The 15,367-nt window shown below is 38.3% G+C and overlaps 1 protein-coding gene across 1 annotated transcript in view; it reads right to left on the bottom strand.

Moving 5' to 3' along the window:
* cog5 (component of oligomeric golgi complex 5) overlaps positions 1-15,367 on the bottom strand; it is a 47,231-nt gene that overhangs the window by 13,146 nt on the left and 18,718 nt on the right. Inside the window, exons 7-15 of the mRNA XM_036577032.1 lie at positions 14,517-14,647; positions 11,399-11,558; positions 10,944-11,056; positions 10,704-10,781; positions 9,526-9,607; positions 6,936-7,137; positions 5,705-5,866; positions 2,729-2,828; positions 184-294 (exon numbers count right to left, since the gene is read on the bottom strand). Coding sequence (XP_036432925.1) covers positions 184-294; positions 2,729-2,828; positions 5,705-5,866; positions 6,936-7,137; positions 9,526-9,607; positions 10,704-10,781; positions 10,944-11,056; positions 11,399-11,558; positions 14,517-14,647 — 1,139 coding nt within the window. The remainder of the gene's footprint in view (positions 1-183; positions 295-2,728; positions 2,829-5,704; positions 5,867-6,935; positions 7,138-9,525; positions 9,608-10,703; positions 10,782-10,943; positions 11,057-11,398; positions 11,559-14,516; positions 14,648-15,367) is intronic.

Below are 15,367 nucleotides of genomic sequence, written 5' to 3'. Positions count from 1 at the left end.
ATGTAATCATTGTACTGCAGAGTTGTCTAATGCATGTGGTTAATTGTACTACTATTGTTAATCATAAGCTGCCACAACTCAAAAAAGAGGTGTATTTGAGAAAATATGCACAATAAGGAGAGTGATTTGAGACAATTCAGCAGTTGGAGTTTCTTAACCGTATAATTAGTGTGTGGTACTTACTTTAGATACAGCCTGCTGCAGTTGATACAGTGAATTCACCACTGCTACATTCCTCCTCTGCCCCTCTGTCAAAGGCCCAATCACCTGACTGGCATCACCCTGTGTACAGAGCTGGGAAAGACGTAGACAGACAGAGAGAGAGATGGGGAAAAATAACAAGCTGTTGCTACACTCAAAAGAGGCTCAGAAGTCTGGACACTGGACAAGATAAGGTTGAAGCTTTTGAAGCTGTGTGATGGAGAAAACACAGAGGAGAGACTTATTTCATAAAGTATGTTCAAGTAAGTCAGGGTTCCTGACTAATTTTCAGCATCACAAAACCTAACTAATATGTATAAATTCTACATTACCATTGTTGCTACAATGCAAGACCGAAGAAGCAAACCTCAGACATCAAACAGGTCATAGCTGATCAAATAAAATTGTTTAAAAGGGTATTGAGTCCCCTTATATATGAGTTACATAGAGTATAGAGCTATTCGGATGCGATTCCAAGCCAATTCCATTAAAGTTGGAACAATAGATAAAATGCAAAAACAGAAGGCAGTAATTTATAAATCTACTTTAACCTGTATGTGGACAAAAAACGTACAAAGACAAGATATGTAATATTTTACCTTATCATCTTATCAACGTTCCTTCCGAAATTGATGCCTAGAACACCTTCCAAAAAACCTGGGGAAGGGCCAGTTTAAGAGTAGGAACATTGTGAAATGTTCAAAAAATAGCCTAAACAGGTACTGCAATCAAGCTTTGATATAAAAGGAGCATCCAGGAAAGACCTAGCGCAAGGATGGGTCAAGGCTCACCACTTTCCCAAAAATACCTCAGCAAAAAATCCAACAGTTTAAAAATAAGGGATCAGCCAGGCATTGCAAAGGTTTTGAGTATTTCACCCTCAACAGTGCATAATATCATCAAGGAATCTAGAAGAATCTTCATAGGTAAAGGGCAAGGCCAAAAACCACAAGCAAATGAGTGTCATTTTTAGCCCCTCATAAGGCACTGCACTAAAAACTAGCATGCTTCTGTGATGGATATCACCACAGGTGCTCAAGAATACTTTGAAAACACACTATCAGTAAACAATTGTCATCGCTGCATCCACAAATGCAAGTAAAGACTGTACTATGCGCAGTGGAGGCCATAGGTTAGCAACGTCCAGAAGAGCTGCTGACTTTTCGGGGGTCTAGTTTATCTGAAACGGACTGATACACAGTGTAAATGTGTCAACCTTTCAGATTATTTATAAGAGAGGACATTGTGTACTCTGGGCCAAACAAGAAAAGGACCATCCAGATTGTTACCAGTATGAAATTCAAAAGCTAGAGTCTCTCTGTGGAGCTTGCACATCTGTGAAAGCACCACTAATGTTGCATTTTGTAGCAACATATACTACCCCTTGAGATGCAGTTTTTCGTTTTTTTTTCAGGAATGTGCATGCTTACTTCAACATGACATCACCAAGAAATACTGTGTATGCGTTACAACAGCATGGCTGCATAATCAGAGAGTGTCGGTGCTAGACTGATTTGCCGGCAGTCTAGAACCTCCCACTGAAAATGTGTGCCTTATTAAGCTCAATATATGACAGCGAAGGCCTTGTATGGTTGAAACAGCTGAAGACTTGCATAACAGAGGAATGGCAAAAAAAAATCCAGTTTGTGTCATCAAACTGCAGGCATCAAATTTATTTACAAAAACAATGAAATTCGTAAGCTAAAACATGAAATATTGTGTTTTTGCATCAGTTTCAATTTAATACAGGTAAAACAGAATTTACTAATGACTGCTTTCTGTTTTTATTAGCATTTCACATACTGTCCCAACTTTTCAGAAATTGGGTTTGGTTTATTTTTGCCGCTGTTTCTCATTGACTGCGTGATCCTGCGTCACTACAGATTTTACCTTCTATAAAACAAGCAGTAGAAATAATACCAGGTTATGTTAATCCTGGGCAAATCATTTTCCATGTACAAAAAGAGTTTTTTTAAATGTGGAAGCACTCGACAAAGCATTTACTTGTTCTCTGTGGCTAAAATTAAGCTATGTTCTGTCCTACCTCACACCTACACCTCAGAACATTTAATCATTAAAAATTTACAGAAAAAACAGCTTGATTTTATGTGGTGATGTTGACTGTTCACTGTGAATTTCCAAGCTAAAGACAGTGTCCTCACCTAAGACAGCGAGACATATTGTTAGGTAAATTAAATCACAGCTAAAATAAATTATTTGAAATGTTTTCTACTCTTTTCTAGAGTGAAGGCAGTGTGTAAATTCAGTAGCAACTACCATCTCTGTCATTTATACTGAGATGTCTTATTGGTTTTAAACATTTCAGACATCCTGTAAGAAACTAGCATTACCTCACCTCTACATGAAAACTAATCCTGCCCCAATAGCGCTTGAGACCATTCTGTCTCATTACATAACTCTCAGTTCATAGATTTCTGCTGCCTATATGCTGCTATGAAGCTTGTGGTGAAGCATGAAGCAGAGAGTCTCACATTTCACATACAAGAGGTCATGATTATGTTCTTACCAGCTGCTCAGACTTCACACAGAAGAGCTGCACTGTCTTGGCGACGTTCTTGGCCACAGCAACAGTCAATCCAGGGTCTACTAATGCTACATTCAGCTCACTGCAAGACCACAGAAACATCTGGGTGTGGCTAACAACTGAGCATCACAGCTAGTGATCACAATCTATATAGTTTAGGAATAGCTTTTACAGTATGTAACTGAACCAGACTAACTTTACTAGACACAGCCTATCACTGTAAAAAGAAAGGAGCTGAGAATCATTTAGTAACAGAAGAATGACCTTTCTAAATCTGTTCTGTCAATCAACAGATTTATAGCTAAAATATTACAAAAGAAAAAACATCTAATGAAATAAACTACTTGTAACTTGTATTACACTAATCTGCACAGTTCAATTATACAAAACAATATAATCTATAAATGTTACACAGTATGTAAATTAGCAAAATCCATATTTAGTTATGTTTTTTTTTTACCTGATTTTCTCCCCAATTTAGTCGTCTCCAATTCCACCCGCTAGTTAGGACTCCCCCAATCACACGATACCATCAACGCTAGGAGGGTGAAGGCTAACACAGGCTTCCTCCGAGACCTGTGAAGCGCCACCGCTTCTTTTCGAGCTGCCGCTCACGCAACGTCATTGGACAGCCGAACGCGCTCGGAGGAAAGCGCCAACCGCCAGATCTGTTACGTCAGCTAACAGACGCCTGCGCTGACTAGCATCGCGCTGAGTGATGGGGGGAGAAGGAGGAGGCCATCCTACCCACCCAGAGAGAGGCCAATTGTGCTCTCTCGGACTCCCGGCTACGGATGACTGTTGCATCACCAGGGATCGAGCTCGCGATCTCCTGATGACAGGGCCAACGCTTAGACGGTTGCGCCATATTTATGTATTTTAATGATTTAATGATTTCCTTTTCTCAAGCACCTCATATAAGAATTAATTCCAGGCTCATCATAGACAAAAGATTATACCATTTGGCATACAGTCACATGTAAAAGTTTGTGTGTTCTGGTCAAATGACGTATTGCTGATTTTATTCTGCACATTTTAATGCACATTCGCCGTTTATTTGCTGAATTTAACATACTGGTAAAAAAAAATACAAGATGTGGCCTGTGCAAAAGTATGGCACATTATTTTAATATTATTAATTTTAGGAATTAATTCTAATAATAATGATATCATTTTTTCCCCTTCCAATACTGATCACCTGATCCATAAATATATGCCGATACCAAGTATCCAACCTAACTGACCTAAAAATCCTTTTATTCAATTACATTTTAAAAAATATTTATTTACATAAAATCTATGTTCGGTGTCATAAATAAAACATGGTAGATAAAAATAAAAAATTGCATTTACTTGTAGGATTATATATATTAGATGCAGAAGAAAATCTATTTTTGTTCATTTACTACACCTATTTTTATTATTTACTATTTTTATATATATACACACATGCCAGACACTTCCTCATCGCTCCGACGCAGGGGCATGTTCGAAGCTCCATGTACTGAGGAGGACATTGCATGTTTTGCATATACATATATATATATATATATATATCATATATATATCTATATATATATATATATATATATATATATATATATATACACACACACACACACACACACACACATACATATACATATATATATACACACACACACACATCTGCACACAGCAGATTCTCTCGCTCAGTAGAACCGGGACTCAATGTAATTTCACATCCGAATTTCGCAAGCCATTTGTCTGATACATGTGCTTCCCTGCTGCTAGTGGACACACAGGCTCGGCTAGCAGGCTGCTATGATAAAGGGTAGATCAAGCTAAATGCTGTAATTACACCCAGAGTCCAGCAGTTCCTTCTGCTCTCTAAATAACAATCTGGACTAACACTAACTTTAACTCAGACTGTAAGTGACCACACAGCAGCAGATGAGTAATTACTGAAAGAAGCCAGGCTCAGCGATTAAGGTAAAGGGCTCCCGTTAGGGTGTTTTTCCCACAAACTACTGCCATTACAGATTTTGTAAGTATTTTTACTGCTGCTTGTCATTTCACACTGCTGTTGTGTTGTTAAGTTCTGTCTACTAGAGTGCATGCATGCATCAGATATTTCTTTGTGGTGTCAGTCATAGGTATCGTTATTCCCATCGCTGATACCGATACTGCGTTTAAGTGCCAGTATCAACACGATACTGATACAGTATCAATGCAACACTAATTTCAAATGCAGCGCAAAGTGCTTTACAGCAAAAAGAACCAACAGAGAAAGAAAAGAACCAAGAGGTTGTCATATAAAATCAGTAAACAAGAAGATAAAATAAGATAAAAAAGAAAATGACAAAATATTGAAAACTGAATAAAATTACAATAATTAAAGTAAAAAAAAAAAAAAGTTTTTAAGTGTGTTTTTTGTTAAAACAACGACAGAAGGAGCCTGATAAATATTTATTAGTAATGTGTTCCACATATTTGGTGCATAAAAATAAAATGCTACTTCTCTTTTTAAGTTTCTTAAGTGGAGTGTGGAGAAGCCCAGCACTAGATGAGCTTAAGGTACGGTATGGAACATAGTCTTGAAGGTGCTATAACATTCAGAGATTTAAAACTACTAGTTAAATCTTAGTGTAAATTCTGAAGGAAACATGCAGCCAGTGGGGTTAGGTTAAAACTGCTCTTATGTGATGTCGTATTCCTAGTACACTTTTAATATTCTGCTGAATTTCAAACAAGTTGTAGTTTTTTTGTAGTGGCTTTAAGTTTTTGCTTTTTTAATGTGTTAAAATTTTTCAATGTGTTACCTTATTTTTACTTAGAAAATCTGACCAGGGTGCTTAAACTTTTGCAAATGACGGTATACACACCAGTCAAAATACATAGGCAGCTCTAGCTCCATTTCATATCAATAAACATCTCATAATATCTGTAACCCTTAAAAAGTATAATGGAGGCACAAACCTGGCAATAGTTTTGATGATACTGTCCATCTCATCACTGGAAGGGGGACTGTACCCCCCTTGAGGGAAGACCAGGTTGATTGGATCAAACAGACGTGAGAGTGACTTGGAGAGGTAGGCTGCTTCATACGGCTGCAGGGAGCTCTTTAGGGCTTTCTCTGGACTAGAGAAAAAAAAACAAGAAAAAGGCTGAGATCAGCACCGGACTAACTCGGTGATGGAAGTGTACAAGGAAGCATACATGGTCATATCATATCATATCATAACATACTTAATACATAAATTAAAAGAAATAAAAAAAAAACAAACAGATGAGCTACTGTCAGTAATTGTACATCAAAGTGCACATATGTAGCACAAGCAATAAGTACAAGGACAGGTACATCTCTTTTCTCTTAAAAAAGTACAAATATTATTCTTACATCACTCTGTGTACCAAACTCAGTACAAATAGCTCTTAGGTTGTCACTGTAGAATAGAAATATCCAGATGACGGATTTAAAAAAAAACAAAAAAAAAGCATTTTAAGACACAATTGTGACTGTAAATAGCTTAACAGTGCTGTGTTCACGGTATGTTCTGTAAAACTCTTGGGTACAAACATAATTTTAGAAAACAACCATGTAAGACTTCACAAAAGTCTTCTTGATCTGTTATCCTGAGGTATAATGGTCTGGGGACTTTTTTCAGGTTTAGTTTCAATGAGGGGTGATTGTGACTGTGCCCCTGTGCGCAAAGTGAGCTCCATAAAAACATGGTTTGCTGAGTTTGGTGTGGAAGAACTCCAGTGGCCTGCAGAGTGCCCTGATCTCAGCCTCACTCAGCACCTTTGGGGTGAACCGGAACATTAATTAAGAGCCAGGCCTTCTTGTCTTTGCGAGGTGTCTGACCTCACAAATGCTCTTTTGACTGAATGGGCACAAATTCCCACACTCCGAATTCGTGTGGAAAGCCTTCCCAGAAGAGTGGAGACTGTAAGGGCCACGGGGGGGGGGGTAACTCCATATTAATGCCCCTGGTTTTAGAATTGGATGTCTCAAGCTCATATAGGTCTGATGGTCTACAGTTTCTACATACTTTTGGCTGTGTATATTCAGTGTTTCTTTTTTATCTCACTTTTTAAAAAAACCTTCCTTACTTATGCCATTAACTGCAGTCTCACCTGCTCCAGTAATTTTATCACATAATCAGTCATGTTTCTCGTAAGCGTGTGTATGCAACAGCAGACTCACTCATAATCCTGTTTTGTACTTGTGAAGAGATCCTGAATGTCATTCTCAGGTGTCGTCAAATCTAATTCCAGCCCTGAGCCACTGCCCACTGGCGCCACCTGTATGTTGGCACTGTACTGCTGCAGCCGTTTCCACAATTCATTATACAGTCTCAGAAGCTTTGGGAATTCTCCCTCCAGAGCCTGTTTCAGGAATGTGGAGGCTACAGAAAAAGAAAATGAAAGGACAATCGGGGGGTCAGCACACAAGAGCAGGTTTCATTTTTCTCTCATCTTTCTTTCATCAGTAGATGAAACAACATGATTCCATTTTCGACCCCTCTGAAGTAGCAGTATGGAGATAGAATGGAAGAGACACATTCTTTATCAACACACCTGAGAGAAGGTGAAAAGAAAATAAGTGAATTAATTGAAAATGGAGCTTCATTAATATAACATTAACAAAAGTTCAGACATGACTGATTTCTCACTAGAGACAGATTCCTTGTATAGATTAATTACTGTTAGAGCTTGAAATATTTGTCCAAAGCGGAAGGACCCGACTGCTTATATTGAGTTCAGACGTCATTTCCTAAACCTGTGCTTGGGTCGAGTTCAACTTTCACGTTCAGGTTCTCACAGCCCGCCTCTCACTTTTAACAGATTTTACCCTGCATTTCTCCCTTAGTTTTACTCCTTGCATTGTTTTTCCTCTCTGCTGGAGTCACCCACTTTTGTTGACAGAATTTTGCACCGAGGTCCACAAGGCCCAAGCTTGAGAGAAAATGGAAGCCTGGGACATAAAACATTGAATCGATTCAGGAGAGAGCAGTACAGTGCAGCCAAAAGGACACCGGTCCTTTTTCATTACTATGATGTATCTATATGATCAAAGTCAAAAAAACACTTGACTTGCAGTTAACAAACCCATATATTTTCAATATCACCTTTAATAACAATAACAATACAAATATAACAAATGTGCATAATGTACACAAATATATTACTAGTAATTTGTGCATATGGCAGTCCAGTTCAAAAGTTGATGCATCTATTTTATACGCACATCGGTATAAATAAATGTTACAACTATTCCATGTTCCACATAAAGACAGCTTACATTGTGTTTTTGTTTTATACTACTGTCACTGGCCCAAAAAAAAAAACACAAAACAATTGTGCAAAGCATCTCATACACCGCAATTATATAGCGTTTAAATATGTTACTTTAAGAAAATTATCACATTATATAATCCCATCATTCTGTTTTGTTTATTTCACATTTTATTCTCACAGCCACAGTAATTTTAACACCACAAAGTTTGGTCAGTAGGGAAAGCAGTGCACTCACTGCTTGACCTCAAACACTGCCTCCGAGCACAGCCACTGGCTCACGAGCCACTGAATGCTGTCGTTTTATTGGCTTTCAGGCAAAACATTTGCATGAATTTGGCCATTCTTGATGTAAATGACATGCATGTGATATGAGGTGCTGGTAGACTGGTGCTCGATTTCATGCACTGAAGACTCATCACTGGCACTCCTTGTTTCTTGTTAGATCTCCTTGTTTCCACATCATACAAAAGTTTTGTGAATCAGACAGCGTAGTTTGTACATCATTATAGGCTATGCCCTTTTTTCACACAAATTTGATGAATATAGGCCATTATGTTTATTTGTTTGGCCAAAAATATGTTTTATGTTACATGCAACATGCTAGATCAACACAACACAACATGAGAACAGAGCATTAAGGAATGTTATCCAGACTGAAAATGTTTGGAAAGCATTTGGGAATGTTTGGGAGGCAGTGGAATGTCAACAATTCTGGACAGTAGATTATTTTTCATATTATTTTATAATGTTTTTTCTATCATGATCTAATGATGGCTATTATTGTTGCAACATGGTAATTTAACCACCGATATAATAAGACGGGTTCAGATCAGTTTCTAATTACTGCAATTACTCAAGATTTTGTTTCATAATGGTTACCTCATATGAAAAAGTACACCACTGAAACACACTACACCAACCAATCAACCATCTATACCAACCTACAAAGTCACAAAGCTCAAAGTACAGGCTGGAGTTAGCAACTCTCTCCCATAGAAGCAACCTTTCCCAGCTGCCTGAAAAGCCTCTTGGAATTCCAGCCCTTTTCCTTTGTCACAGGATGATGCAATCTCATACTAAAATCCTATTTAGCCACCTTTATGGGCAGAACTGGCACTCGACTAATCAAAACAGAGAGCTCGAGCAAACCAATCACAGTACACTGGGCTCATGGGGAGTCGGGGCTTAAAGATACAGACACTCTTTAGAGTGTTTCAGACACAGGGTGAATAGAGACGTACAAGAAGAAAAATAATGTGTTTCTGGAACACTGAAGCATGTAAATCTATTCTACTACACCCAAAAAATAAAATTATGAACAGTGAAAATGAGCATAATAGATTCCCTTTAATTTTACCCATGCTTGTGTGATATTTTGACAAGGTTTTCATAGAGTAAAAAAGTCAAACTCTCACCTCCCTTCAATTACAAAATAAGCTTTTTTCCAGCATGGAAGAACAGGGTACACTCAAACAAACACTCAAACTGTCACTTACCTTCTGTGGTTTTTTGGAGTTCCACAGAAAGCATTTGAGTGATGGAGTTCCAGAAAATGTACAAGATGTCTGGATGACCATCCTGCAGAGAGAGAAAAAGAGAAGTGTTATGATCACAAAGGTTTAAAAAACAAAAAATAATACCACTACCGTAGTATAGTACTATATATACTACATAGAATCTCCATACTACTACCAGACTTGCCGATTTTGCCATATCATCAAGACCATGCACAAATATGTAAACACACACATAGGTTACATCCCATCAATCTTATATTTCCAAGAAGAAAGACATGCCAGAGAAATTATGCTGACTGTGTTAAGATAGTTAACGCCTAAACCTTCAAGTGTAAGATGACACTTGGCTTTTTATGTATTTTAATCTCACAGGCAGACTGTGCCCACCTCACAACCAAGGGCATCATGGTAAAAAAAAAACTGCTCTGCAAGCATATCTGCGTTAGCTATCTAGTTAGCATTAGCTATCTAGCGAACAAGCAAAAAAGCATGTTGTGAGCATGTGTTATAGCACCCAGTTAAGACCATGTATTGTTTGTCTAAGACAAACTAAGTGAACGTGTTTCTTGCTTTCTTTTATTTCATCACAGTCGCACTGATCAAAAAACATCTACTTCATAGTCTACGTGTGATACGATACGGAAAATAACTGCAGTCAGTTTAAATAATTACGATTATCTCATCACTGCAATCACACGATTATGTAAAACTTGTGACATGTCTATATATACACACAGTATCACTTCTCCTACGAGAATCTTCTTACATCAAGTACAAAATTCACCTTTAAAAATTTAAAGCTATTTCATCCCTACAGTCCCTACAGTAGAGATCCTCTGGCACTGGACTTCAGTTAGATTTTGACACTTCGGAGTAAGTCCTATTTAGTCCTTTTTTTCGCAAGCAAAATATTCCACCACAGAACAAAAGTGCCACTTTTGACCATTTTCATATTTTCAAAATGTTTCGGTGGCCGAATTTTAAGCATATCTACCAGTTGCTTACTGCGGTATAAGTGCAGGTATATCGAGGGGTTATCAAACACTCAGTCTGACAAATTTTTCTCTGTCTTATTATGGATGTCGTACTACTTAATCAGGGAAAAAAACAGAACAGTAGGGAGAGCAAGGATATTTTATAGAATAGTTTTTCTTCACCTTGACAATCTCATCAATGAAACACACGTGTGTGACAGGGTCTCTCTTTTTGGTCAGGACCTTCTGAAGGTGCTGCACCTATAAATTGAGACATAGCATGAAAATCTAGGACATACTGCATACTAGAAAATTGTACATTACTAAGAAAGGACAAATGTATACACTGAAACTACACATGTTGGCCTATCATTTCTAGTTAATATTAAAAGACACTGAGAATGATACAGTATTTCTCCATACCTGACTACAAGCAGCACAAATATGGTCCATCAGCTTCTCCAGGTTGGTCCAAAGAGCAGCACGAAAGGTAGCTGTGTTTCCTGGAACAGGTATTACAGCCCTACCTGGAGCACCTAAATGGAAGACAAGTATATGTAAGAATTAGAGCTGTCAGAATCTGTTATACAGATTTTTTTACAGTTCATTGGTTCATCCATTTTTCAAAGTCCAAACAATAAAAACAAACTTATCAAAAGTATGTCTTGCATTAGCATTATGGACATTGTTGACTAATCACTGCTGATTCATCAAGAAGGCACAATTTATTAACAGATTTTTATAAACTGAGTAATTGAATTTGATCAAGAAATCTCAATTTTTATGCTGAATCATACAGGAATACAAAACAAACAGCTCTGATGGACACATATGAACTAACACAAACAGACACAAAAAAAACAAAAAAACTATGTAACCTCTAGTGTTAGCAGGCTGAGTGAGGACTTTAATGTCAAGGGCACTGGTTATGCTCTCCTGGACAGATGACTTGTAGCCTTCCACCACGCTGATGATAGTCTCTCTCAGACTGCCCAAATTATAGAAGACCTGCAGCGCAGTGCCCACCTGAGATGGGTTCTGGAGTCAGAACAGACAAGAGGACAATGAGAACAGCCATATATCCACTTGGGGTCTACTCACATAATGGACCTCATTCACCAATTTCTTCTTAAGTTTTTACTTAAATTTGTTGAGGTAGGTCCTAAGAAAAAGTCTACATCAGATTCATGATGTGTTTTTAAACCGCAGAATTGTTTACACCTTTGTGCTTTTGAGTGTGTGTAGATTCTGTTCTTACCTAAGAACAAATAAGATAATAAATCCCAAATAAGAAAACATTGGTGAACGTCACAATCTTCATGAAAAATGCATAAGTGGATTTTAAGAAGAACTTTAGACACTGCAAATTAATAACATTAGTATTTTCCTGTAAAAACATTATTGGCAAATACAGCTTTGAGGCATCTACCGCAAAAAAGCTAAGAAATTACTAGCTTTTTCCAGCATTGTGGTTCAGTTTTGGTCAATTCACCAAGCTTATGATGAGGGTCCCTCAAATGTCCCACATATTTATGTGTGTGTGTGTGTGTGTGTGTGTGTGTGTGTGTGTGTGTGTATATATATGTGTGTATGTGTATATATATATATATATATACACACACACACACACACACACAGTGTCTCTCTCTCTAGCACAAGAGAAACTCAAGCCATATATAACTAACAGCTGAACAAAAAGAACCATTATTATTATTATTGTTATTATTATTATTACTATTGTAATAACTCCCATTATTAATATTATTACAAATATTGTATTTACTTTATTTTTTATATTTATTTCTTATTACTGCTTTTTTGCACCAATGCATAAATTCTATTTATTTTGCTTTTTAATAAACCTGAGCTGACATCCCCAAACTGGCAGCCCTGAACAGGTCACTGACCCCCTGAACAGCAGTGAACTGTGCAGCAAAGCATAGAAAACAGTGTCATCGCCCACTTTTTGGACAGCTCTTGGCAGTGAACAGGGGTGTAATCAAGTCTTTTAAGACGCCTAGAATTATATATACCAGAGTATACACTACACACAGCCATGCCGGCTTTATCGCTCAGTGTAGTCGGAATAATTTCCCTACAGCTCTGGAAGCCTGGCCTACACGCACTAATTCAGCTTATAATATGCTAGCTAGCTAGCTAGCAATTCAGAGCAGTACGAAGCTTACTGGGATTACACCTGGAGTGATGCTGATGTTATAAATTGCAAGAGTCCCAGAAGTTGTGCCAAATCACCATCTCCAAAGAATCCGGTGTGCACAGCTAGAAACAACATGCTTTTAGTGACAAACTAGTACACACTGCTTAATAAACACATATTTGTTCCCCTATGTTTTAAAAATGGTTAACATGTGGGTTATTTGAATGGCTTTTCCATTTTCAAATATTTTAAAGAGCAACTCTACTGAATATTATCGAATTCACGGAACTGATTTGCTGCATTATGAATGTCCACACAAGTTTAGAGGCATCTGCTTGTACCTGAGAAGACAAGGTACTTCAGTATGCTTCAGAAGATTGATCTTTATATAATACACTATATTTCCAAAAGTATTCACACACATATGAACTTGAGTGACATCCCATTCTTATTCCATAGGGTTTAATATGATGTCGGCCCACCCTTTGCAGCTATAACAGCTTCAACTCTTCTGGGAAGGCTTTCCACAAGGTTTAGGAGTGTTTATGGGAATTTTTGACCATTCTTCCAGAAGCGCATTTGTGAGATCAGACACTGATGTTGGATGAGAAGGCCTGGCTTGTAGTCTCCGCTCTTCATCCCAAAGGTGTTCTATCGGGTTGAGGTCAGTCAAGTTTTTCCACACCATGTCTTTATGGACCTTGCTTTGTGCACTGGTGCGCAGTCATGTTGGAACAGGAAGGGTCCGTCCCCAAACTGTTCCCACAAAGTTGGGAGCACGAAATTGTCCAAAATCTCTTGGTGCTGGAGCATTAAGAGCTCCTTTCACTAGAACTAAGGGTCCAAGCCCAACTCCTAAAAAACAACCCCACACCATAATCCCCCTCCACCAAACTTTACACTTGGCACAATGCAGTCAGACAAGTTCCGTTCTCCTAGCAACCGCCAAACCCAGACTCGTGCATCGGATTGCCAGACGGAGAAGCGTGATTTGTCACTCCAGAGAACGTCTCCACTGCTCTAGAGTCCAGTGGCGGCGCTTTACACCACTGCATTCGACGCTTTGCATTTCGCTTGGTGATGTAAGGCTTGGATGCAGCTGCTCGGCCATGGAAACCCATTCCTTGAAGCTCTCTACGCTGTTCTTGAGCTAATCTGAAGGCCACATGAAGTTTGGAGATCTGTAGCGATTGACTCTGCAGAAAGTTGGCGACCTCTGCGCACTATGCGCCTCAGCATCCTCTGACCCCGCTCTGTCATTTTACGTGGCCTAGCGTTCCCAATCGCTTCCACTTTGTTATAATACCACTGACAGTTGACTGTGGAATATTTAGTAGCGAGGAAATTTCATGACTGGACTTGTTGCACAGGTGGCATCCTATCACGGTACCATGCTGGAATTCACTGAGCTCCTGACAGCGACCCATTCTTTCACAAATGTCTGTAGAAGCAGTCTGCAGGCCTAGGTGCTTGGGTTTATACACCTGTGGCCATGGAAGTGATTAGAATACCTGAATTCAATGATTTGGATGGGTGAGTGAATACTTTTGGCAATACGGTGTATGTCTATATCATGGCTCTGCTGTTCTGACGAGAGGTATGCATCTTGTAGTGTAGCCTCTGCATCTATTCTCGTCTTCTCTGAAGGGTGAATACTGGCATTTTCACACCCGCACACGATTTTTATTTCCTTTATTTCTAGATGGTCTATCATTTCTCTGGGTGTTATTTTGAGTTGTATGCACAGCTCTAACAATGTTCCTGTCATCAGTTGCTGTGGTCTTTTATAATTAACAAAAAATTCTATGAAGATAAAACAGTACTGAGTGTGTTCCTACCTGAATCTCCATGCCCTGCTCCAGTATTCTTTTAGCCTGGTTCTCCACCTCCAGACGCACTCGACTGATAAACAGCAGGTCATTCTCAATGACATCAATCCCAGACAGATCCACTCCCTGAGACAAGTAGTCTAAAAGATACAAATACAATGATTTGCACACTTCTTAGAATGTTTCGCATTCAGTTTCAGCATAGAATTACTTAACTTATATACAAAAGCAAAAGAAATGCTGTTAAAAAAAAAAAAAGTTCAGTGTAGGTCCATGTATCTTTCATTCATTCTACTTTCATTTCAGAAATGAGAAACAAATGGTTATTTGAAAAATAGCAGCTGCAGATTCAAAAAGTGACATATCACATTTTCTTCTTTGTAAAACAGAAAATAAAATCAGAAAAACAGAAAGAGCATACTTTTTTTCCACTCTTTCAAGCAGATTTGCACTTTTATTTTCATAGCTTCCCTACCAGTAAGTCAGCCTATCAGTACCGGGCTAAACGAAAAAAGGGAGAAGGCTCTGTCTGCAGCCTGGTGTGTTGCTGTTTACATAAGAAAGCCTTAAAAGGCAGAAAGCAGGTTGGCTCTGAAGCATATCTCTGAGTTTAACTGTTAGCCTTACATTACATTACTGAACTGGAAAAACAAAACAACTGCATGGTAATATGGATTTCAGCTGAAATGAATGTAAAGCTGTGGTTTAATTTTTTAGGTGACAGCACTGGTGTTGCACAACAATGTAACATCAGCATTTCAAAACATGTTTTATTATTCAAAAATAGTTGAGGAAAATTGACAGGTTTTTGTATCAGATGAGCAACATAACAGTGACTGCCTCAGCTAAACTAATCTAAA

Source organism: Colossoma macropomum, unplaced genomic scaffold (assembly GCF_904425465.1).
Source record: "Colossoma macropomum unplaced genomic scaffold, Colossoma_macropomum, whole genome shotgun sequence".
NCBI lineage: Eukaryota > Metazoa > Chordata > Actinopteri > Characiformes > Serrasalmidae > Colossoma > Colossoma macropomum.
This window is presented reverse-complemented; position numbering and strand designations above follow the sequence as displayed.